Source organism: Narcine bancroftii, chromosome 1 (genome assembly GCF_036971445.1).
Source record: "Narcine bancroftii isolate sNarBan1 chromosome 1, sNarBan1.hap1, whole genome shotgun sequence".
In the NCBI taxonomy this organism is placed as follows: Eukaryota; Metazoa; Chordata; class Chondrichthyes; order Torpediniformes; family Narcinidae; genus Narcine; species Narcine bancroftii.
The window spans coordinates 327,042,472-327,069,515 of NC_091469.1; the positions used below are offsets into that span (position 1 = coordinate 327,042,472).

The 27,044-nt window shown below is 42.1% G+C and overlaps 1 protein-coding gene across 7 annotated transcripts in view; it reads right to left on the reverse strand.

The window, feature by feature from the left end:
* cdkal1 (CDK5 regulatory subunit associated protein 1-like 1) overlaps positions 1-27,044 on the reverse strand; it is a 713,853-nt gene that overhangs the window by 151,488 nt on the left and 535,321 nt on the right. For all 7 annotated transcript variants that reach the window (XM_069907872.1, XM_069907906.1, XM_069907889.1 and 4 more), the window contains one exon: positions 10,926-10,988. In XM_069907872.1, the coding sequence (XP_069763973.1) occupies positions 10,926-10,988 (63 nt within the window). The remainder of the gene's footprint in view (positions 1-10,925; positions 10,989-27,044) is intronic.

The following is a 27,044-nucleotide window of genomic DNA, read 5'->3' on the forward strand; positions in this document are numbered from 1 at the left end:
ATAGCAAATTTTCGTGTCTTGTGGCAGACTGAAAACAATTTCGTATATTGTAGCATACTCACTACATGAGCGTGGAGAAGAAAGACATGCACACCAAGCCTTGGAAAATGAGATTGGTTTATTGCTCTGGCTGTCGCGCTTATACGCGCCCCAGGCAGTGATGTCGGGGCCGCGCGTCATCGGAGCGCCCGCCAGGGATTAGCTGGCATTCCCGCCAGAGTTCCCCATCTTCCTACCATGCGGGAGGTCACCTGGGACGACGGCCGGTGTCACCCCCAGGTCTGCACAGCCATTTTGTGAGTTGGTCCACATCTACGCGGGCCACTACACGACCCTCCCCAGAACCGCCAATCAGGCCATTGTCCATTGCCTTGGGCAGTCTCCCCCTGCATCGTAGGGCGAGGAGTGGAGACCAGCTCATTCCAGTCCAGATATGCCATTTTCAGGCAATGGTAAAAGTCTCCTCCTTACTTTCAATTTCGAGGACAAAAGTGGAGCTGTTGCCTATGACAAACCTGTAGGGCCCCTCTTAGGGTTGTTGCAGGGGTGGCCAATGTATGGCCCTTCTCACAAATACATACTGAGAAGTCCCTGGGGACATTATGTTTAGGCTGGTCATGTAGTGGGGATTGTCATGGGACCAGGGACCCCAGTTTTGCCACAAGTTCTCGAGGGTTGTCATGGGGTTTTCCGGGGCCAGGAACTCCCTGGGAATGATTAAGGGCATGCTGTCGACCACCTCCGCTGCCAAGGCATTAAAGTCCTCCTTTGGTGTGGTACAAATCCCCATCAGGACCCAAGGCAGTTCATCCACCCAGTTGGAACTCTTGAGCCGGGCCATCAAGGCTGCCTTGAGGTGCCTGTGAAACCTCTCCACCAACCCATTGGCCTGAGGGTGATACACAGTGGTGTGGTGGAGCTGTGTCCCCAGGAAGTTAGCTAGCACTGCCCAGAGTCCAGAAATAAATTGTGCACCCCTGTCTGAGGTTAGGTGCTCTGGGTCCCTAAATCTGGACACCCATGTGTCGATGAATGCCCTGGCTCAGGTTTCTGTGGTGGTATCAGCTGGCAGGACTGCCTCAGGCCACCTCGTGGAGCGGTCATCCATGGTCAAGAGATACCTCAACCCACGGGAAACTGGTGACGGCCCCACTAAGTCAATCTGTAAGTGGCTGAACCTGTGCCGTGTTGGTTTAAAAGTCTGTGTGGCAGCTCTCATGTGAACCTGCACTTTGGAGAACTGGTAGTTCGTGCAGGTCTTGGCCCACTGACTGACCTGCCTATGGAGGCCGTGCCAGACAAACCTGCTAGCCACTATTTTGACCATGGCTCAGATTGCAAGATGTGCCACGTTGTGGATGGCGTCAAAAGTCTGGCGCCTCCATGCAGCCAGAACGATGGAGCAGGGGCTGCCAGTAGAGATGTCACACAGCAGTGCCAGGATGTCATCTACCCTGAGGTCGGAGACGGCTGTCCTATATGTGGGAATCTCAGGGTCCTGCTGTTGTGCTTTGGCGAGGGTCACATAGTCGACCGCCTGCGTCAAGGTGTGTACTAACACGATCGCGGGTCGCGACAGAGCATCAGCTGCCACGTTGTTTTTCCCCGTGATGTGCTGTATGACCGTGGCAAATTCGGACACATAGGACAAGTGTCTTTGATGTTGGGCCGACCATGTGTTCGATACCTTATGGAAGGCGAATGTCAGCAGCTTGCGACTGGTGAAGACCTTGAATTGCCGACATTCCAAAAGGTAATGGAAATGTCTTACCTCCAGGTACAGCGCCAGTAGCTCTCGGTCAAAAGCGCTATATTTGAGCTCTGGAGGGCAGAGGTACCTGCTGAAAAAAGGCCAAGGGTTGCCACTGGCCCTCAATGAGCTGTTCCAGCACATCTCATACTGCTATGCTGGAAATGTTGACTGGGGTGGACCAGAAAGGTGGCATTGGCCAGCACGTCTTTGGAGTTCTGGAATGCCCTCGAGGACTCATCGGCCCAAGTAATGTCTTTTGACTTACCTGCCGTCAGCACAAAGAGGGGGTGCATGATGCATGCTACTGCCGGTATGAACCTGTGGTAAATATTTATCACACTGGTGAATTCCTGTAGCCCTTCTATAGTGCGTGGCTTATCGAAGTGCCAGATCGCCTTGACCTTCTTTGGGAGGGGTGTAGCCCCGTGTCTATTTATCTTGTGCCCCAGGAAGTCAGGCTGAATTAGCACTTCACAGGGTTGATTGTCAGCCTGAACTCACTCAACTGGGTGCACAGTTGTCCAGGTGGGCAGTGTGGTCTTTGCGGCTGTGGCTGGCAATGAGGATATCATTCAAATAGATGAATGCAAATAGGAGGTCGTGGCGCATTGCGGCCATCAGATGATGAAAATTTTCTGCCTCATTCTTTAGTCCAAAGGGCATATGGCTAAATTCAAACAAGCCAAAGTGGGGTATAATTACGGATTTGGGGACATCCTTGGGTTGGACTGAGATTTGATGGTACCCCTGGATGAGGTCCACCTTGGAGAACACTCATGACCATGCAGGTTGGTGGCAAAGTCTTGGATGTGGGAGGAAGTCGGTATGCCCTGGAGTGGAGTGAGGGGGACTCGGTCAAAATGTGGTGCCTTACCCTGTGCTTTGACTCGGCCATGGAGAACTGTGTTGCCACTTTTGAGGGGAATTCCACTAGGATGAGGGTGAATTAATTGTCCGAGAGTCTTATAGAGTCCAGGTGGGGGGGGGTGGGGCGGGGTCCGCATTGCTTCCCCCAGCCGCAGAGTTTGAAAAGTTCTGGCATGCACCAAGTGTCATCTCTTGAGGTTGACAAGCAAGCAGTGGGACTGAAGGAAGTCTCCCTTCAGGAGCGGTTGCACCACTGCTGTGAGGATGAAGGTCCATGTAAAGCGGCTGTGGCTGAACCAAAGGGGCATGGTGCAGGTCCAAAAAGTCCGAATGGAGGAGGTGTTAGCTGCTCCCAGTGCTGGGCTCTGCTGGCCGTTGCAAGTGTCGAGGCTTGCGGAGGGTAGGACGCTTATCTCGGCTCCAGTGTCAACCAGGAAATGCCTACCCGACAAGGAGTCCTAGATGTAGAGGAGGCTATCAGGTGGGCCAACCGCCACAGCCATCAATGATAGTTGGCCATGGCGTTTCCTGGAAACTTGCAGGGTGGGCAGCATCGATGGGCCTTCACACCCCATCGCTGATGATAGTAGAAGAACTGTCCCAGGGTATTAACTTGACTCTCCACTGCTCTTGGTCTCACAGGTGGCTGTTCTTGGGGTCTACAATGTCACTGGTGTCCTTCGCTCTCCAGTGCATGTTCGCCCAGGCCGTGACCCCCAAGGATCAGTGAAGTCCTCATCCGTGAGCAAGAGTCAGATATCCTCGAGCCAGCTACTCCAGAAAGATCTGCTCAAAGAGCAGGCAAGGTTTGTGGCCTTTTGTTAAAGCGAGTATCTTGCTCATTAGGGATGACGGAACCCTGTCGCCCAATCTGTCCATATGCAGTAATCGGGTGGGGCGCTCTCACTCTGGGAGAGCCTGAAAGTGCAGGTTAACAGCTCTTTGAGGGCATCAGAGGCTGTTGTAGGACATCTACAACCCTTGCCTCTGTGCCTTGATCAAGAGCGGTCACAACGTAGAAGTAGAGGAAGTTGTTGGCGGCGATGTGTCGAAGCTGGAACTGAGCCTCAGCCTACTCAAACCACACGTGTGGCTGCGACACCCTAAAAGTTGGGAGCCTGAGTGAGACCACGTGGATGGTCATTGGCTTTGCTTGATCCGTCATCTTCGGGTCCAACTGCCAGTTAGACCTGTGGGGTCACCAATGTAGCATTTGTTCTACGCGAGCATGGAGAAGAATGACATGCACACCAAACCCTTGGAAAATGAGACTGGTTTATTGCTCTGGCCATCGCCCTTATTTGGGCCACAGGTGCTGACGTCATTGGAGAGCCGGGCTTGGACTGGCCAGTGTTCCCACTAGAGTTCCCCATCTTCCCACCATACGGGAGGTCATCTTTGACAGTAGCCGGTGTCACCCCCAGGTCCGGATGGTCATTTTGTGGGCTGGTCCACGTCTCCATGTGCGGGCTGTTAAATATTACATTTTATTTAAAATTACATGATCTGATCTAAATCAATAAATACATGAAGGTTTCATGTCAGGGGAAATTGATTTTCAGAACGTTTTTAAAAAGCAGACATTAATGAAATTTGTGCAATATTAAAGTAAAAGTTACATATTTGGCAGCCTCATTTACATTTCTATCTTGCATATTTCAGAAATTTCCTATTCCCCAAAAGCATAATATATATTTTTTTCCTCATTGATAAACTCTTCTGAAAATGGCACAGCGTACCTGAACAAACTACTGTGTGGTATTTTTAAACATTCACCAAGGCGGCTGTTTAGGGAATCAAAGCAGAGAGAACCTTATTGTCTTGATTTTTTCTACCCTTGTCATTCAATGGAACTCATGATAACTTTAGACAACTAGTTTTAGACACTCTGCTTCATATGTCACACTATAAAGGAACTAAATCTTCTTTTCTTATGCAAACATGCTTCCAACAGACAACACACAAATTTCAGGATATAAAAATTGTCCAAGAACCTAACTCATATTCGTAACTCGTAACTATTAGCTACAACCCACATATAAAACACTGCAACATGTGACACATGAACCACTGCAGCGTGTAATACATAAAACACTTCAGTGTGTAACACATGAAACACTGCAGCGTGTAATACTGAAACATTGCAGCGTGTGACACATGAACCACTGCAGCGTGTAATACATAAAACACTTCAGTGTGTAACACATGAAACACTGCAGCGTGTAATACTGAAACATTGCAGCGTGTGACACATGAACCACTGCAGCGTGTAATACATAAAACACTTCAGTGTGTAACACATGAAACATTGCAGCGTGTAACACATGAAACATTGCAGTGTGTGACACATAAAACACTGCAGTTACTTTTAAAAAATTTATGGCATGGGAGAAGCCAATTCTGGCCATTTAAACATATGCCGCCCAATTTCACCCAAATTACCCAACAATCCCCGTACGTTCTGAAGGGTGGGAGGAAACCGGAGCATCCGGGGAAACCCAAGCACCCATAGGGAGAATGTACAAACTCTTTATAGATAGCACCGGATTCAAGCCCTGGTCGCTGGCACTGTAATGGCATTGCGCTAACTACTGGTCAAGCTGCACCCTTCATATATCCCTGCACTGATCAACCAACCACCCTTCCAATCTCTCTTCCCTGGAAATTTACCAAGTCACCAAACTTGGAAATACATTGCCATGCTTTCATTGTCACTGTGTCTGCCTTTGTAAAAACCCTACCTATCCATTAATAGTGTGGGAGCATCTCGAACTGAACGTCACCATTTCAAGTGTACTTTGGGATGGGTAATTAATGCTGCCTTTGTTATTGACAACCACATCCAAAAATTAACAATTATCAATTAAAAAGATGACTGAGAGCTTGTAAAGCACAAATCTGTAGACACCTTGGTTGAAGTAATAAGGTAATGCTGGAGAAACTCAGTAGATCGAACAGTGTCCTTTATGTAGCAAAGATAAAAATACATAACCAACGTTTCGGGCTTGAGCCCTTCATCAAGGTATGGGAAAATGTCAGCAAGCGTCCTAATAAAAGGGTAAGGGGAAGGCATGGTCTCAAAGGCAGGAGGTAATAGATGGAGAAGGGAGGGATGGGACAGCAGCAGGGGGTGGGGGGGGGGAAGGGAAGGAAGGATGGCTAGGGGGGAATAGAGAGGAAAAGATGGTGGAGAGCTGAGGGAAAGAAGACAGGAGGAAGGGAGGGGATGGGGAAAGGAAAGGAAGTTACAGAAACTGGAAACCTCCTACCTTTGTGAGCATGCTCTCCCCACCATTATGGAGATACCTTGAAGACTTTCTTTGCATTTACATTAGATAGAATAGCAGCAATTGATACTTTTTCATTCGGTATAATGCTTAACCAGAGTCCTGAGAACGAGGAAATTTTCATCACAGTTGGCTACATTAAAAATAGAGTTGCATTGTCCAAGTATAAATCCTTGTTAGTGGCATTTTTAGATTTTATTCCAAAGATTTACTGTCACTTATCATGTTGAAAGAGTGTCAATAAATAGAGATAGGAAGCCAAACAATAAGATTCTTTAACTAAAACACAGCAACATTATTTTTAAATGCAACATATGCAGAACTTTTTCTTCATGCAGAAGTCAGGAAACAGGCAAGCTGCAAGATGAGGTTGCCCTTCAGTTTAAGCAGTGGAAATTCATTTTTACAGTTCATGTAACTGTCGACCATCAATCAAGGCAGACGACCTGAAGCTGATCACTTCAAATATGCCAGTGCATATCATGACTAGAATTCAGTAAAGTGGATTTTATTTTTTAATGCTTTAAATTGTGAACAAATGTGTGTTCACTGATATACATTGCAGATAGAATCTGCCACCCACCCACAATTATTATTTCAGAGAGCTGGAATGAGGAAGAATGGTAGGTAAATCACACGCAGAAGTTCGATATGGAAAATGAAAGTTAATTCCTAAAACACTGGAACTTTACAAAGCCATAATGTGCAAACTGCAATCTAAATGTCAAAAGGAACTGAACTGTTAGTATGCAGCATGTAGCATTTGTACAGGATAAGCTGGTTTAATTTCACTCTCTTCACATTCCTGTATGGAAAATGAAAGGGAGGGAGTTTACTCCAGTAAAGCTCCTCAAAGGCTTTCCTATCACTCAAAGAGAAGCTCAATATCTATTCACCTCGAAACAAATTAAGCTCAAAATACCTGATACTGAAAGAAATTGATGGTCTGAAATAAATTTTAAAATATCCACAGCATCAATGGTTAAAACCACAGATTTCAAAATGTGTCAATATTCCTGTCATTCTTTGAACTAGCCGGAAGTTACAATTCCAAAACTGCTTAATGCTGTCTGGTACTGCAGTGCAGCACATTGCTCTCAGAATAAAAACTAGCTTTTTGTCTCGAATTTTATAGATCAAAAGCCCAAAATGAAGCAAAGTAGCAACAATATTAATAAATTTCAATGGGTAACAAATACTCTTAAATGACTCAATCTTGCGCACTTGTCAAGAAATGTCAAATCTCACTTAGTACTGTAAATAAAGTCCAGGTTTACTCAGAAGAGAGCTGAGAATTCAGCCTATTGAAATGAACACGGTGATGAATCAGGAGGTTAAACTTCAATGTTAATGAGGCCCAAGTTAACGAGTTATCTTTAGTCAAGGTAAACCTTTGATTGAAATTTTGTTTCAGATGAAACGTGGAAAGGAATTCTTAAACCAAACATTTGGTCATGTCTTAATGACCTGCAGTATCATACCAAGTTTTGTTTGATCACTCAGTACCAGTGATGCTGTGCTGACCAGGAGTACTCATGAGTACACTCGTCCTTTTCACACTGGCTAACCTGTAAATTAGCTGTTCAATGAACCGGTTAAAGGAGGTGTTTTTGCTGTTCACACTGGACCACTGTTAACCGGTTCTCTGTATCCTTTCACAATCTCCACCAGGCATCCCCAGGGAGAGGGGCACCTATCTTCCACTGGTGACATCTGAGTGATGCATCCGCTAATTATGATCTTGTATTTAAACAAAATTAATCATGCTTAATTATAACATAATTAAACATTATGTATATTATGAGCCCTTCAGCCCCTGTTGTTGTGCCAACCTATTTAATCCTTTATAAATTTATAAAAGACCATGGGAAAGTGGTATAAAACACATACCCACACAATTTATAAAGACTGCGGGGAAAGTCAGGGATGAAATACACGCACTGAGTGATGGCGGTCCTGCCCTCCCAGAATTCTGTGAGGCAGAGAAACACCTCCATGTTTTATACTGTGCTGTAGTGTACATAATGCTTAATTATGTTAAAATGTTTAAGCGTGATTAATTTTGTTTAAATACAAGATCTTAATACATTGATCAGGATTTAGTAAATTGAATACAAAATTTATATCTTCTTTGTAATCTTTTGTTTCCTTCACATTCCTGTATTCACACAAAAACATCATCAATGCATCTCTACTTTGTCGTTCGATAGTCCATGTCCCTTTCACACTGGGCTAATCGGGAAGCAGGCATCTGATAACCCTGGGGATGATATTACCTACCTAGACAGTCCATCCCTGGCGTGATTTGATGCCTGTGCAGTGATTAAGGAGCATTCACACTGGACCCTTAACCTGTATATTAGCCCTTAAGTACAAGGTGCTGTCTGAAATGGGCTATTGTTGTGGTGGTTGCTTTAAAGTCAGAGTGGATTCAAAGCTGGCCTTTCCATCGAAATCCACACGTGTTCCAATAAAACCCACAAACATGGCAAAAGAAGGCAAGCTTCACAAGCACGAATTGAAGACACAAACAATTTGAAAAAAATAATACAGGACAGAACTGCAAATAGTTAAATAAGATGATAAAAATATTCTCAAGGTGGTATTTAGTGCATACGAACCAATACAGAACATTGAAAACAGATATTTATCAATTAGGATCCTTGACCCCTCAAGTGGACATTGTCATTTCATAGATCATGGCTGATCTAATTGTAACTCTGCATTTTCATCAATCCTTAGTAACCTATCACCCCTTTGCTTATCAAGAATCTACCTACCCATGCCTTAAAAGTATTCAAAGACTGCTTAAGCCACCCTTTCATCAAGAGGGTTCTAAAGACTGACAGCCATCTAAGAAAAAAGATTGGCTTCACTTTGTCTTAAATGTGTGATTTCATATTTTTAAACTGTAACCCTTCATTCTAAATTCTCCTACAAAATGAAAGAACTCTCCATATCCACAACATGTAAATTCCCAAGGATCATTTATGTCTCACTCTTAGCTTTTTTAAACATTTTTTTAACGGTCTATACGTTCTTCCTGAGTCTACGTGGGTTTTCCTCAGGGCTCTGGTCCTCTCACCCTTCAAAACGTACAGGTTAATGGGATGCAAATTGGGTAGCATGGACTCTTGGGGGCGAATTGGTCTGTTGGAGTGCTGTATGACCAAATTTTAAAAAAAATTTAAATTTGGGTGGATTCAAGACTAAATTGTCCGATCTTTCCTCCTTCTCCACGTATTTTATCAAACCCCAAACACTTATCCACATGACCCTTCAGAGCTCTTTCCTTTGTCATCTGCCTCACTCCAAAGACCAGAAACTATGGCACAGTGAAGAGATTTAGGTAATCAGGTATCAAAGTAAAAAAAAGACCAACACATGCATAGAGTGCAATAAAAGAGTTAAAATAAAAATAGCCAAAGCAAAAAGGAGAAGAAATTAGGAAATTATACTTCAACTGTGAGAACCTGGACCAGATGCCATTGAGTAAAGCCTCAGGAAACCATTATTAGTCTTGGAAAATTGACATTAAAGACTTGCCAGAACTTAGAATAAAGTTATGTTATGAAGAAAGTTTAGATACTGCCAAGTGACCTCATTAAGGCATACAAAATAAGGAGTTAATAAGAAGTTATCTCCTCTGGCAAGTGAATTGAAGATAATGTGGAGGATACCAGGCCATAATTTAAAAATAAATGTCTACGCTGAATTGCCATCTCCTGTCCCATCTGGTGATCTACCAAAACATAAGGTCAAAAGTAAATTTGCATTTAAATGTCAGGGTTTCTATGTTCTATGTTACAAATGAAGAAAAAAATGAGATGCCTGCAGGAACCGTGGTACTAAATTCCAGCAAGAACCTGTACCAGGAAAACAAGAGAGAGAGAGAGAGACAGAGGGAGGAAATAAAAAAGAAAAGAAAACATGGAATCTCATTTTCAGCAATAACCATTGTTATGCGAGGCTACTTTCCTGTTGACTACAATTTTGTACTCAAACAACTAAAAACTCTTCATTGTTCCATTTCTCGATAATTTATTTATCCTTTTTAGTTTTCCTTTCGAAACCTGGATTCAGCATTTTTAAGATTGAACTAGGAACTGATCCAAAACCATGTTCCACCTCCTGCTGGGAACTCTGAGGCAAGAGTCAATACTTAGCAGAGGCCAAATATCAAAGAAAATGGAAAATTATGATAAAACAGATTCCAATCTTCTACCTCACACTGAGGGTCAACCAATCAGGTAGGTACGCAAATCAACAACAACACAATGAGATAACACTTTTGGGGTAGAGATTTAACTGAAGCTTAAAGCTTTTGCAAGATGAGGGATAGAGGAGTTAAAGGACTACTCTTGGCATTAACTTTCCAAGTTCCGCTGCGCTGCAGTAAATAGTTAATCAGTCAACTTTTGACAAAATGTAACATGGGAGCATGCATATGATTCCTGATTGAAGGGAAACTGAAACCTCTGTTGATGACGTATAAACAATTGGAATACTCTGATAAGCTGAATGAGTTTTTAAAAGTCCCAACTGTTTTGCCATCTGGCTCACCAGATGATAAATACCACACTTCGTTTCAGCTCATCGGGGCCTGCATCAAGTGCTCCCTTTGAACTCACTGGGACCCCAGTTCATGCATTCCCTTTGAAATCTCTAGGACCCCAGTCGATAACACTCTCTTTTAACTCATTGGGTCACCAGTTTACATGCCACCTTTCCACTCATCAAGGACCAATTCAAACACTTGCTTTCAACTCAGTTCACGTCCTCAAAACTCAGCAAGGCACCTTTCAATTCACAGTAAAAACTTTCTTCTAAAGTGTAGCAATTTAAAAAAGTAATCGAATATTGTGTTGGAACATGAATAACATCCAAAAATCTACTGTCCAATAACACCAGAGGTTGCCAAGTTATTGAAACCTTACTGAATGTAACATGACAAATAACTTTGAGAGCGTGACTAGCAGGGCTTCTCTTTCCTCAAATGTTAACCGGAGTCAACATACCTTGTGATCATACGGGGTATAGGACTGAAACAGCTGTGACAGCTCCCTTGTTCTTTGCTTTTTCTGAAACAAAAAATGCAACCAATATTGAAAAATAATCCAAGTATGAAATGGACAAGAAACATATTCAGCAAATTCATCCAAAATGCACAGACTGAACAATGTTTATAATATTATGAATAAATAAAGCTCAGAATTGATTCTGAATAAATTTATATGCAGATTTCAGTACAGTCAAGGTGAAACACAGATAAAATAGCGATTTGTTTCATGTTACCAAGTAGACTGCCATATAGATTTCTGGAAGACAGAAACTGGAAATATGGGAGTTTAAATTTAATTCACTGATAAAATCTAAATATCCAGAATTGATTACAAGGCAATGACAAGACAATATTAAAATGACATGATGCCAAACACAGGCAGATGGGACTAGTGTGGTTGGGTCATTTCGATGGCAAGTTGGGACAAAGGCCCTGTGTCCACACAGGGTGACCCTGTGACTCTATCATAACGAAGTTCAAAGTGTTTTTAAGATTGATTGCTGTGAAATTACCCTGATCTTTTTAAAAAATTAAAGAATATCAAATGCATCAAATGATGTCTGCAACTGCACTATTTTGGTTGCTTAAGTTGCGCATATCAAAAAAAAAATGGCAGCGTTGCCAGACCTCCTGTGACGGCAGAGCTGTTGCTGATGCGGACCCAGGAGGGTGGAGAGCGGAACCACAGCACTGCTCCGAGAAGTTCAAATGCACGGGTCCTAAAGCTGGTGGCTTTAAATTAATATCCTGCAATTATGGGTCTGTGCCCAAGATGGTGCTGCCTGGGCTCAGCAGCAGCAATGAAGGGTTTCAGACTCCAGGGAAGCACTGGACTGGCACAGGGCACCAGAAATGAGGAGCACACACACTGTTGAGAAGCATAGGAGACGACCCTGCAGGACACCATCGTGGCAGTGGATCAACAAAGGGCTCAGCGGGTGAGGGCGACTTGTGGTCAGTGGACCTGCAGAGGCTGCGGGAACCAGGTGCTGGAGCGGGGCTTAGCGAGGGTGCTGAGAGCAAAAAGGGCTCCAGAAGGGCCTTGAGCGCAAAGGCTTCCTAATTGTGCAGGAGGTTCAGATTTGGAGTTCAGGTTGCCAATGGGTTGAATAGGAGTCTGTGCGGCTGCAGAGGTTGCAGTAGCACTGGAGACGAATCCACAGACACTCAGTAAGTCTGAAAAGGACTCTCTAGGCTTTTTCAGGTGCATTCTACGCTAAGAATGCGCCTGAAGAATCAGAAGCGGCCCTTTAAATTGCCGTTCAAGCAGCAGCATTTAAAGCGCAACGCTGGCCACCTGAAGGACACAGCTGCACAGGATGCAACTCTGAGCACACTTTGCTCCTGCCCAGTGTCAGCTTTGATCAGCAGCCTGATCCTTTAACATCCACTTTCAGCCAGCTGCATTCAGGTGGCTGGGGGAGCCACTGAGCTGAGCTGATTATCTCTCTCGGAGGAGGGTTACGTAGCTCGCCTCAAGAGCGCCCCCTGCACATTCAGGTGGCCTCAAAACAGCCGCATATTGCCTAAATATGCGGCTTTACATGCAGGTCAATTGGCCACCTGAAAGTGCCTATTGCTTTTTGTGATTTTATTTAATACCTGATTTAGATCTTCCCAAAACTTTTCCACTTTCTCACATGCCCAAATTGCACGTACTGTTGTTCCTGTTTCCTTCTTACAGCGAAAACATCTGTCAGATACTGTTGGGTCCCATTTATTTAACTTTTGGGGCGTAGTGTATAGCCTGTGTAACCAATTATATTGTATCATGAGTAACTTCGTGTTTATTGTATTTCTCACAGTTCACAAAAAGCAACATACCAAAAAATCCAGAGATCTTTCTTCTAAGTAATATAAGAAGTAAAGAACTTGGACTCGATTTGGATGGAGCACAAAAAAGATTTATTATGATAGCCTTAGCTGTAGCAAAAAAATGTATTATGTCAACCTGGAAATTAGAAGATAGTCTGAGAATACAGCAATGTTACATAGAAATGAATAAATGTATTCCATTGGAAAAAATAACATATAATTTAAGAAATCACATCACAGTACTCGAACAAACTTGTGAACCATACATGGAACACAATAGAGAAGTCCTACCGCGGACCTCCATCGCCTAAAATGATAGAAGAAGAAGACGAAATGAACTGACCCAGTAAGTAAAAGTAGATGACACAAATTTCTTGTTTATTTTCATTGTGTGACGACATTGTTTAATGGGTTTAAGGTATCATATATGTTGAATGTTGAGTGAGTGGGGAGGGGGGGGGTGAAGGAGGGAGGGAAGGGAGGGGAGGAAAAGGGGAGAAAATGACAAGAGGGAAATGTTTGTGTGTATTTTGTTCAGTATGGTTCATAGTGTGAAAAATAATTTTTTTTTAAAAAAAAGTGCCTACTGCTTCTTTCTCTTGTACAATAAAGGGCGCCGGGCCACACACTAATGGTGACTTTTTGCCTTATGGCAGGCAAAAGGCAAAGGAACATGTGTACTATTACATGACAATAAAGGAATCATAAATATTGAAAACAGAAACAGAAAAATGCTGGAAGTTTTCAGCAATTGTATAATTATCCATGGAAAGAGAAGCAGACTTGACATTCCAGTTTGACAACCCTCCTCCAGAAGCCAGTCACACCACGCTGATCTCTTCATGGGCACAATCCACTTGGGATTGGAAGTTTAAAACGACCACAAGCACACTTCAATTGCAGTAACATTTTCACAGAGCAGAGACACAGGCTGGGTTCAAAATATTCTTTGAGTTATGAAATATGGCCAGTTTAGAGTGGCTCCACATCCACTCCATCACTGACTGCCCTTAAATAGATGTTGCTGGATTCTCTACTTAAATCATATTATCTTTTGCAGTCATGGCCAACCCACAAATGGTGTTAAGGTAGGAGATCCAAGGATGTTGATCCAGTGACAATGGATTGTCACAGATCTGTGCCTACAGCAGGATGATGGGTGAGTTTGATTGAGTTCTGAAGGTAATGATTTTGTTTCACTCAGTATTGTAGTTTGATTACATTTCTTCATTTGTTTACATGTGTACGTTGAATGCAGTTTTCTTTTCACTACCAATTAATGGTAATTCTGCCTTGCCCGCAGGAAAAAAAATCTTAGGGTTGTATGTGATGTCGTGTATGCACTGACAATAAATCTGAAATATAAATCTACTTTATCCCAACTATGTTCAAGAAACTCAATCACCAACCCCTTGCAACCAATTGATAAATATAAAGTTTGATTTACTGCACCAGTTTTGTTGTTCTCAACATTGCTTCGACTGTAGGTTCTGTGGGCAATTGAAATGCTAATGTGGGGGGGCAGATGGACAAGTGCGGTCAGTGGCACCAGACCATGAAGAATGGTGTCTGTGCAGAGGGTCTTCACATGCACAATGTGGTCTTTTTCAGTGCAATTTAAAGGGGATCTGCCTAAAAAGGCTCCAGTCTATGGCAGAAAACCAAATGCAGACACGGGCTCATTACATTAAAAAATTACACCTTCGTGGAGCTCTTCCTTGATCTCCCTTACCCTTCAACTGACGGAACCCCAACTGTGATCTACTTTCTCCCAATCTACAGTATTAATAAGATGAACCAGTCCATGCTGCACTTTGGCATTGACATTGCAAATCCTCACCCTGCTGATGCTCCTCTCATTAAGGGTAGTCTTTCTCCCTCTTCAACAGCTCCTTTGGATGATTTCCAATGAAGCAAATGCTTGTAAGCATGTTAAGCATGCAAGGTTTGTTCCGATTCAGAGTTCAGATTTATTGTCAGAGTACATACATGGCATCACATACAAACCTGTGATACTTTTCTCTGTGAGGGAGGCAGAATTACCACCTATTAGTGCAAAAAACTTGCACACAATGTACACATGTAAACAAATAAAGAAATGTAAAAGAAATGTAAACAGACAAAAAATGTAAACAAAGAGAATAAAAAAAAAGAATCACTGATTGAGATATTTGTTGAGGAGACTGGTGGTGGAGGGAATAGCAGGTGTTCCTGAACCTGGTGGTGTCAGACTTGTGGCACTTGCACCTCCTTCCTGATGGTAGCAATGAGAACGGAGCATGTGCTGGGCGGAGTGGATCCTCGATGATTGCTGCTGCTCTCCGACGACAGCATTCCCCGTAGATGTTCTCAATGTGGGGAGGGTTTTGCCTGTGATGTCCTGGTCTGTGACCATTAAATTTTGGAGTGCTTTACGCTCAGGTGTATTACCCACACACCAGACCATGATGCAAATGGTCAGTACACTTTCCACCACACATCTGTAGAAATTTGTCAGGATTTCTGATGTCATAACAAACCTCCACAAACTCTTCAGGAAGTAGAGGCGCTGTCATCCTTTCTTCACAATGCCATTAGCGTGTTGGGTCCAGGAAAGATGCTCCGAGATAGTGAGTCCCAAGAACTTAAATTTGCAAACCTCTCCACTTTTGATCTCCCAATGATCACTGGATCATAAACCTCTGGTTTTCCCTTCCTGGAGTCAACAATCAGCTCCTTGGTTTTGGTGACATTGAGTTCAAGTTGTTGTTGGTGCACTATTCAGCCAAAAAGTTTTCAATTTCCATCCTGTATTCTGACTCATCCCCTTCCTTTATACAACCCACTATTGTGGTATCATCGGCAAATTTGTAAATGGTGTTATTGCCGCACTGAGCCACACAGTCGTAGGTGTAAAGGTGGATCTTCACACGAACCATAGATTGGTCCACCTTACACCAAGTGTGGAACATACCTTTCCCAGAACCAAGAATTTTTAAATCAAATGCCTTCCCTCTGGCCTCAAAAGGATGAGATACTAGAATGAGGTGGAAACAATACTGAACTCATAATCCAAATAAGGTTCTTTGTCTTCCCATCAAAGACTGCACACCAAGAATAACAACACTGCTTTGTTCAAACCTTCATTCTTTGGCTTAAATTCTTGTAAACTAACTTCTATACTGCCATATCTTTTATCACCTTTGTTAAACTATATAAAGTAAAACTCTTGGTATCCATTACGAATGGGGATAATAGATGCTGGATAAGTGTATTTTCTGGTTGCTTGAGACTTACTCTTACAATGCCTAACTAATACACCTGCATTAAGAACAAACAGTACAAAAAACAAAAATATAATGCTGTATTTGCACTGAACAAACTTCACTTGCATGAATATATAAATATTGAAGTATTTTACTTTGAAAACATTTAATCGTCTCTGCATCTGCAGGTTCCTCCCCCTCCATGGAGCTGCCCAAAAGATGAACAATAACATTATAGATAATTAACCTACCCACCCAATTTCCTAAAGTTTACAGATAAAGCTTCTGACCAGCGCAACTCTTACTGAGCAGAGATAAGGAGACACTTTAAGAGAGTCACAGAAATAGAAAGTGGGATCAACCAGCTCTTCATCCCGTGTGATGCCAAACTTTCACACAACTTTATTCAAACAGCTGCTAGAAGCCAAGCATAACCAAGGCACTCTGCTGGCTGAATATTTGCTCCCATCTTCACCAAAGGTTTATGTGTTAATTCGGAGAACATTTACTATTTTAAACATGTGTGTATTTTTACCTATTATAGTAATCTTGTTTTTTTTTATGCCGGTTACTTGAATTTCAGATACCATGGGTTTTTACTATAGTCATTTATAAGAAACAGAAAATTCCTCTAGTAAACCTGGAATTAAACTAAATACAGAGTATCACAGCCAAACAAACATACATTATTTTTAAGAATTTGGAAATTTCCTCCACCTCAAATGTCCTTAACTGATAGTTAATGGACACCTCCATACACTGGAGCCTTCTTCCCAACTTTGTCATTGGTTCAGGTTATTATGCACAAGGAAGAATTTACACAATGATTTGAAGTCTGTTTATAACTGATTTTAGTCTCACATTTCTATGCAACATTTTAAAATTCTGCCAAATACTATCCAGTTTAGAGAACATTGCACAAAATTCCAAAGCAATTCAGGTTTTTCCTGCATTGTGCTTTTACTTCAACTCCATGTGCCTGAAGGTTATCTCCTTCATGCTTGACGCATGCAAATATTAAAAAAAAGATTTTGAGTCTGTGGACTTGAATTTCCTTCTGATAGTCCAGAAAGCTGTTTCTATAGTTATCACCCAGAGGATTAAATTGTTGGTTCTAATTACACTTGATAACAAAGATTCTGCTTCCTGAACACTTTTATGGATTTTGGGATGCTGACCATAAAAATCACCGTAACATTTTCCTGTCATGCATTTTTTTTTAGATATGACCTATTTTTGTGGTTTCCTGTCATATTTTTAACATCCTTCAACCATCCAAAACCATGAAGTGCAACATGCTGTTAAAAATTCATTCTCTGCATTCACACCTGATGATCTTAGTGCAGTCAGTGACGAACATGGAGAAAGGTTTCACCGGGACATTGCAACCGTGTAAAAGTGGTATCAGGGCAACTGGAATCCATCATTGCTAGCTGACTATTGTTGGACACTGACACCAGAGGCAAAACATGTGTAGGTCGGTTGAACTAACGCAACGTGTCAGCATCATGATGCAATTAAACCTGCTAAATTCAATGAAAGTTAATTTTATGTTTCTCTAACTTCCTACGTGATACAGCAAATGTGAAATTATCTTTGAGTTCAGCTTGAAGCTGTCTATCATAGCCCCAATTTCTTTTCAGGAAGCAAATCTTTTGAAAACATTTGTTGTTCAGTGTTATTGAATCGATGGTATGACTTGTTGGTGTAACAGTGCTCTAAAACCGAGGTCTGCTTCTTCTTTGTTTGCTGAAGACCAAATGTTATCATGCTGGAAGATAAGAACATAGGAGCAAGAGTAGGCTACTTGGGGTTCCTCAAGCGTGCTCCACCATTCAATATGATGACGGCTATTCTGCCCCGTGCCTCAACCCCTTGTCTGGGCCAGTTCCACATGGCCTTCTTAAAAAAATGTAAGCACCTCCTCTCTGAATCCCTCCTGTGATCAAACCTGCAGGAATATAGAGTTCCAGAGACTCTCCATGGAAACAGCACTCCCTAATGTTCAAAAAAAACTCCAGTCTTTAAGATTCCGCGACTCATGAAAACGTCTCGATACCTATCCTATCATTCTGCCTTGGGATCCTGCATGTTTCAATCAGACTACTTTTCATTCTTGTAAACTCCAGAGGAATAGATCAAATTTCTTTAGTAGCTGGTAATGAACAACTCTCTCATCTCATGAATCAGCTGAATGAATTTATTTTGGTTGACTTTCAATGCCAGTATATCCTTGCTTAAAGAGGGAGCCTAAAACTTTTCTAGGTGTGATTTTGCCAGTATAATTACAATACTACCTCTATAGTTCTAGACTCTAACCCTCTTGAATCATTAGCTGTATTTGCCTGACATCTTCCTGTTACTTGCACTTCAGGATACTTAGTGGAGAAAAAGAAAAACTACAGATGCTGGAATCTTGTGCAAACAGTAAGAAGCTGAAGAGACTCAGGTGGTTAGGCAGCATCTGTGGAGAGAAATGGGCAGTCAATGTTTTGGGTCTTTCTTTGAAATTCAAAGAAAGTGCCTTGACCAAAAATGTTGACTGATTATTTCTCTTCATGAATGCTCCTGACCCGCTGAGTCCCTCTAGCTTCCCACTCAACTGCAATCTTTCATGATTCAGTATTGGTCATTCTTTTTTAAAAAATATTTTATTTATTGGAAAGCAAAGCAATAACTACCATTTCATGATTAAAATATTAACAAATTATCAAAAAACCTCCATGGTTACATAGAAAAAACCTAAAAAGCTCTACAAAAAATCCTAAAGAAAAAAAAAACCAAATCACCCCACCACCCCCCAACTCTACCCCTCCTTTAACCAAATTTTATCCCACCTACCCCCCTAAAGAGAAAAAGAAACTAAAAGAAAGAGATAAGGAGAATAACTCAAGTCATTCATTTATTATATGATGCGGAGATCCAGCTGCTTGCACGATCAGTCTCAAATTTTCAAATTAGAATAGTCCAAATATGGGCTCCAAATCTTTTTAAATACATAATATTTATCCAGTAAATTACAAGTTATCTTCTCCATTGGTATACAAGACCTGATTTCTGAATGCCATCTTTGTAAATTAAACTCCATCTGATCTTTCCATGAAACAGCTATACATTTCCTTGCTACAGCTAAAGCCAATCTCAAAAATGTCATTTGGAATTTATCTAATTTATTAACTTCCCCAATTAAAAAGATCTTTGGGTCTAGAGAAAATTTTATTTTCAGGATTTCTTGCAAACAAACTCTTAATCGAGCCCAAAAACCCTTATCTTTCTCTCAAGACCAAACTGAATGCAAAAATGTACTCTTCTGTTCATTACAGTAGAAACAAAAATCAGAAGCACTCAGTTTATATCTTTTCAGATGCTCTGGAGTTAAATATAATTGGTGTACAAAATTATAAGTCACTAATCTATACCCAACACTAACTAACTTTGTCTAGTATCTCTATTAATCTTCCTCCAACAATCCATTTCAAATTGAAATCCCAAATCTTTCTCCCATTTAAGTCTCAATTTATGCAATTAGTATCAGCTATTCTTGAAAATCAAAGCTATTTTTGACTTTGGCCCCCTGAGGACTCTGCTAAAAGTTTATGGTCCCCCCCTTCCATGTGAAGCAGTCAAGTACAGTTGGTTTCTTCTGTACCTCTCTCCAATCACTGCAGATGTTCAATTTGGGTTTTGTCCACCCCATTTGGCTCCAGAATTCATCACAATCTTGGTGTAAACATGACAAAAGTGATGAGTTCCAGGTGAGAGGGCTGTCCTTGACGTCATGACACCACTTTACCTTGTGAAAGCATGGGTGAAATGGAATCATTTCATCATTCCTATGTTTTTGCTTGAAAACAAGAGTGTTATGGTTACCAGGGGTCAATCATCCCCATGCTGTGATATTACAGCAGGAGTTCATCATACCAGTATCTGAGGTCTAAATAACTTCAGTTGCTTCACCACTAAACTATTTCCCATTAGAAGGAGAGAGGTAGGGATGTTCGCTGATCATTTGGAAGTGCTCAGCTTCATTCTCAACTCCTTATCAAACAAAATAATGCATGTCTGCTTGCAGCATAACCTACCTAGCATTGCAGCTTGAGTCATAAATAGCAAGTAATAATTATGCCATGAAAATGCCAATAACCACATCCAATAAGAAAGGTCTAACCACTGGTATTTTCGAAGTCAGAGTACATACATGACATCACATACAACCATGACATTCTTACTTCCTGCGGGCCAGGCAGAATTTCTACTTATCGGTGGTGCCAAACAAACATGTATACAAAAGAGAGAAATGTAAACAATAAAAGAAATGCAAACAAGCTGGCTGTGCAATGCAGAAAATAAATATTCAACAATAAATAGTGTGCAAAATAAGATTCCTTAAATGATTCTCTGGTTGACTTTTCCGTTTAGGTGTATGATGCTGGAGAGGTAGCAACTTGGTGGCTCCAGTCTTGTGGCTCTTTCCTAATACCTACACCTCTTTCCTGGTGGCAGCAGCAAGAACAGAGCATGTCCTGGATGGTGTGGATCCTTAATGATTGCTGCTGGTCTCCGATGCCAGTGTTCCAGCTTGATTTTCTCAAAGGTGGGGTGAGTTTTGCCTGGGATGTACTGTCCACTACCTTTTTCATTACTGAGATCAGCACTACATCCATCCATCGCCCAGAAACTAAAACAGACTGAAATGGCATAGCTACAGGAGCTGGTCAGAACCTTGGCTGAATAATTCAACTTTTGAGTTAGGAGTGTGATGGAATACTGTCCACTTATTTGACTTTAACTATGTTAAGAAACTCGATGCCAAAAGTGGTCCACTGATCACTCCATCACCAATGTACAGTGGCCTGTAATGAGCATCATTTATAAAATGTACCACATTTACTTTTTGCCTTTTTCCTTTTCTTGTTCTTAGGTAGTTCCATGGGTAAATTTTTCTTAAATTTAATTTTTTTTTCTTAAACTTAGACATTCTTCTTTGGCTTGGCTTCGTGGACGAAGATTAATGGAGGGGTAATGTCCTCGTCAGCTGCAGGCTCGTTTGTGACTGACAAGTCTGATGCGGGACAGGCAGACACAGTTGCAGCGGTTGCACGGGAAAATTGGTTGGTTGGGGTTTGGGTTTTTCCTCCTTTGTCTTTTGTCAGTGAGGTGGGCTCTGCGGTCTTCTTCAAAGGAGGTTGCTGCCCGCCGAACTGTGAGGCGCCAAGATGCACGGTTTGAGGCGATATCAGCCCACTGGCGGTGGTCAATGTGGCAGGCACCAAGAGATTTCTTTAGGCAGTCCTTGTACCTCTTTTTTAGTGCACCTCTGTCTTGGTGGCCAGTGGAGAGCTCGCCATATAACACGATCTTGGGAAGGCGAAGGTCCTCCATTCTGGAGACGTGACCCACCCAGCGCAGCTGGATCTTCAGCAGCGTGGATTCGATGCTGTCGGCCTCTATCATCTCGAGTACTTCGATGTTGGTGATGAAGTCGCTCCAATGAATGTTGAGGATGGAGCGGAGACAACGCTGGTGGAAGCGTTCTAGGAGCCGTAGGCGATGCCGGTAGAGGACCCATGATTCGGAGCCGAACAGGAGTGTGGGTATGACAACGGTTCTGTATACGCTAATCTTTGTGAGGTTTTTCAGTTGGTTCTGTTTTGCGGAAATTTAGACATACAGCGCAGTAAAAGGCCATTTCGGTCTGTGCTGCCCAATTTACACCCAATTGAGCTAAAACACCTGGTACATTTTGAAGGGTGGGAGGAAACCAGAGCACCAGGGAAAGCCCACCCCGGTCCCGACTTCTGGTGCTGTAAAGGTGTTGCACTAACCGCAATGCCAACCGTGTAAGAAGATGGCTTGCTTCCACATCTCTTCTGTCGGTTCTGAGGTGATTGACAAATGTGGGAACTGCAGATTCCTTGATGGATTGGGTAGCATGTGCTTGTGAGCTGGATGGCTTCTTCCACAGGGTTTCTATGTGCTCCTGATGCTTATACCAGAGATTCTCAATGTCATCCTAAATGCACCTCTCCACTTTGTTTGGCATGTGCCTGATATTTCTTAAATAAATGAAACATCTCCATTGACTTCTAGGAGCCTTTCATCGCATCCTTAAAGCTATTTTTCTGGTGTGACAACCTGTTCCCGTGCTGTGTCAGTTTTGGGTGTCCGGTGTCAAGTTTGAAAATGCTGTGGCCTGCCTAACATAGCCAATTGAATGCAACCTGGACATTAATACCAGGAATTCCATGGAGGTCTTGATCTTCAAATGCCTTCTGATTCTACTGCCCAAATGTTGTGCTGACACATGGAAGGCAATGATAGATTTCTGCATTGTCATATGCTTTCACCAAAAGGAGGCTTCTGAGGTTTGGGGAGCAGTTGGCCTTGGCCTAGTGGGAAGTGCTCCTCAAACCTGCAAACCACCGACTTCATGGAAAAAGCTTCACTGGGGAAGCCTCTCTAACACTTGAAGGGTGTATTGTATGTCAAAGTGGGTACGTAAGTGGTCTGTTCAAAACAAACTACTAATACAAATGTGCAGAAACTGAATGTAGAGAATGAATGGCACAGAATGGAATATCAAGAACTTTTGCACCTTATTTTGCATATATATTTTCATTGTAAATTATGATTATTTTTGAAATAAAACTGTTTCAGTGAACACTACCATCTGTAGGTTTCCCTTCATGTTGCACAGGGACATGACTTGGAAATATTTCACTGTTCCTTCTTGCTGTTGACTCCAAAACCTGGAACACTTGACCAACAGGACTGTGGTCGAGGGCAGCTCGTAGGCCGGGGTCAAGGGTGGCTGGTAGGCAGGGGTCAAGGGTGGCTGGTCGGCTGTTATTAAATAGTTCTGAAGTAGATAGACTTGTTAAAAATGAAAAAGAGCATTTAACACAGGCAAACAGACATCCCGTGGCTTGTGTTTTTGTAGTGGCTGACACAAATGTGCTATTTAGACAAGAGCTGATTATGTTATTTATAGCATTGAATTCTTGAGTTATGCTTTTAAGAGAGTGACAGTAGCTGAGATCATGAATTTTTCTTATGACCAGAAGCTGACTTATCAGTACGATTTTAAGTTGACAATATTTCAGTTCACTGAAGCCAGTGACTGCTGATGTTGCAGTCCATTAACTTTCAAGGCAAGGTAGAAAGTTAAGATCCGTCCCACACACATTGCCTCTTGAGAACCAAGGCCAGCTTTGAACAGACTGCAAACTCATGGCTTAAAGCTGCTGTGGTTTATGATGCTGATCAGATGTTTTAATTATCCTGTAGTCCTGAATTATCAAAATAATATTCACACATTCTCAGAGAACAGAAACACATCTTAGTTTGTTTTTGTCCCCAAAGCTGCAGAAAGATAGAGATTGGACAGGTGCAATTTGAAATATAAAACCGAGGAGAAGTGAAGTGCCTGAATATGTGCGACTCTGTGAAGTTAAAATGGGCTCGTCCTGTCGCAGTCTCATTTATGTCCGACAGATGTGGATTTTAGCGGCAGATCACAGCAAAATTCTCGGCTGATACTTCCTATTGCAGAACATGAACTAAACTGAGCTAATTCAAGACTCTGCTACTCCATTTTCAACCTCTCACCCATTCACTCAGCACCAGTGGTCACCAATACTTCTGGGGCATTGACTTATTTTAAATGTAAAATCTCCCAATCATGGCACCCTTCCTCATTGCAAAGTCTTAGTTCCACCATCCTCAGAACTCCGCTTGAACTTCATTTCTGTTTTCACCTGCACTCCACCATGCCACTGACTTCCAGCGTCTCAGATGTCTGGGGCTCAAGCTCTGAAGCTGGTTCCATACCTTTCTCTTCCTTTTTCACCTGTTGCAGGACACTGCCTTAAAATTGTTTCTTCCACCAAGCTTTTGGCTATTAGTTTCCTTGGCATTTCATTTTCATAAGACCGATTTTGGGGTAAAGCACTGTGGTAAGTTTTAATTCCGTGAAGGGTGTTAGGTGAAAAATTCACTCACACGGTGCTTGCTTTTTTATCTGATTTGATCGATGCATCAAATTATTAGCTGCTCAACATACAAATAATTTGCAATATGTATCCTGCCACACAGAGAACAACCGAAGCCACATTTGTGTGGTAAGACGAGTTGTTTACAGGTAAGCTTATTCCAGACCTCAAGAGGAACATTAATTTCTTTCGGCTGATGGCAGTTATTTATACGGCATGGGTTTGGGCACGTGGCTTTGAGGCACTCAAGGTTTGTTCATTCCATATCATCTGCTGAGCTGCAGGCCATTTGCTGTGAGTTTTTTTCGCTGATGATGACACACATGTCTTAAGTTACAACAATGACCTTTCTAAGATTGAAGATGAAATTCTGTGTTCTTGCTTTGAATATCTAACTGAGCCATTCTCAATAGAGGTGACAGCACATTTAAAAAGGCTGAAATCATAAAATATTTAAAAAAAAATTTTTAATGTTGTCGCTAGGAGAGAAATTTGGAAGAAACCTACTAAACTTGACTGCTTCACAGGGAAGGGGGCCAATAAACTTTGAGCAGAGTCATAAAGGGCGGGGGGGGGGGGGGCACAGACTAAAAAAAAAGGGTTGAGAATAGCTGACCTAATCTATGTGTCAAGATACAAGCTTGTAATACTGATGCCTTATTCCTCACAGTGTAAAGCAGTGATTTTCAAACTGCCCCCCTAAACTCACATTCCATCTTAAACCCTAGGCCATAGGTGCTCTGTGATTAGTAAGAGATTGCTTAAGGTGGTATGTGGGTGGAAAGAAAAAGTTTGAAAATCACTGTTTTAATCATACCTCATTGACTCGTTATGTGCACGGTTTCAGAACTCCAAAGGAAATGGGCCAATGGCAATTTTTCTTAAGCAAAATATTTCAGTAACAATTGCATCTAGAGCAGTGATTCCAAACCTTCCCTTCCCCCTCATATACCACCCTAAGCAATCCCTTACTAATCACAGAGCACCAATGGCCTAGGGATTACTTAACGTGGTATGTGAGTTTAGGGAGGCAGTTTGTAAACCACAGGAAGCATGATAAACATGCTTGGGGTTTTGCCAATCGATACATCTGGTCATTTATCAAGGGAATATCTGAGGTAAGATAGCAAGTACTCCACAGTTTAAAGTATTTCACTGTTCATTTTTGTATCTGAAGTCAATGATAGTCTTTTCCCTTCACGCATGAAGTTGACAGTTCAAGAATGTAATCGAATGAATTACTTTGGAATCACTTTCTGAATTTACATTCTTTGAAAAATATAACAGGTATACATTTTTAATAGTTAGTTTTACCTCCTAAGAAATCGGAAGTAATAACTGAAGAAAATATAACCTCTGCAAATCTTGTGATGTTCTCCATAGATATGCCTTTACAATCATTCCATCATTTCCAAACAACCATCATGGAGGGAAAGCTACTTAAAGGCAATTAAAGCCATGTTCCCCTATCCACCTTAACTTAAAAAGTATATAATTGTCAGAGGAAATGTGACACTTAAGAGAGTAACATAGACTCCAAAAAACTGATGCAAAAGATTAAAAAAAAAATCAAGACAGAAGATATGTAACTTTGAGAATAGAGTAGTAATCTGCTTGGCTCAGGCAGAAGGAGACCTATTTCATTGGTTCTGAAATAGTCATGTAATGAGATCAGAATCAGAATTTATTGTCATGAACAAGTCATAAAATTTGTTGTTTTGTGGCAGCCTCACAGTGTAAACATTCATATAAATCACCGCACAACAAGAAATAAAATAGTGCACAAAAAGCCAAAGTGAGGCATTGTCTTTGGTTCATTAATCATTCAGGAATCTGATGGCAGAGGGGAAGAAGTTGTCCTTGTGCCGCTGAGTGCTTGTCTTTAGGCTCCTGTGCCTTTTTCCCCCCACCTCCCTGATGGTAGCAGAATGAAGAGGTCATGGCCTGGGTGGTGGGGGTCCTTGAGCATAGAGACTGCTTTCTTAAGACACCGCCTCATGTTGATGTCCTCGATGGAGTGGTCTGGTGCCTGTGATGTTGCAGGTTATTAACAACCCTTTGGAGGTTTTTCTTGTCCTGACCGTTGGCACCTCCATATCAGTCAGTGATGTAACCAGCCAGAATGCTCTGCACGGTACACCTGTCGAGGTCTTCGAGAGAATTTGGTGACATACCCAATCTCCTCAAACACCTCACAAAGTATAGCCACTGACAAGCCTTTGTGATTATGTTGACATGGAGGCTCCAGGACAGATCCTCAGAAATGTTGACACCCAGGAATTTGAAGTTCTTGACCCTCTCCATTACTAAGTCTTGATGAGGACTGGATCATGTTCTCTTGACTTCATCCTGAGGTCCATAATCTCCTTGGTTTTTCTAACATTGAGTGCAAGGTTGTTGGTGTGACACCACTAAACGAGCTGATCTCTCTCCCTCCTGTTTGCTTTCTCATTACCATTTGTGATTGTGTCGATGTCATTGACAAATTTGTAGATAGCATTGGAATTGTGCCTGGCCACACAATCATGGGTGTAGAGTGAGTAGAGCAGTGGGCTAAGCCCGCTCCTTAAGGCGTACCTGAGTTGATCATCAATGAGGAGGAGAAATTGTTTCCAATTCATACTGACTGTGGTCTTCCGAGGAGGAAATTAAGGATTCAGTTGCAGGGGGGGTGCTGCAGAGGCCCAGGGTTTGGAGCTTGTTGACCAGCATTGAGGGAATGATGATGTTGAAGGCTGAGCTGTAGTCAATGAAGAGTAGCCAGATGTATGTTTCTGCTGTCTAGATGATTCAGAGTTGAATGGAGAGTCAGTAATATTGGATCTGCTGTGGAGCGATTATGACAGTAGGTGATTTGCAGTGCGTCCAGATCTTTACTTAGGTTTGTATTAATTTTGGCCTTTCAACAGCTCTGGAAATTCTCTTATTTAAACTCTCTAATGATACCCGATGTGAATGTGACATAAGTAACCCATTTTTTCTGTCATTCTCAACTTGTATGTTGCCTTTGATAGTGTTGAGGCA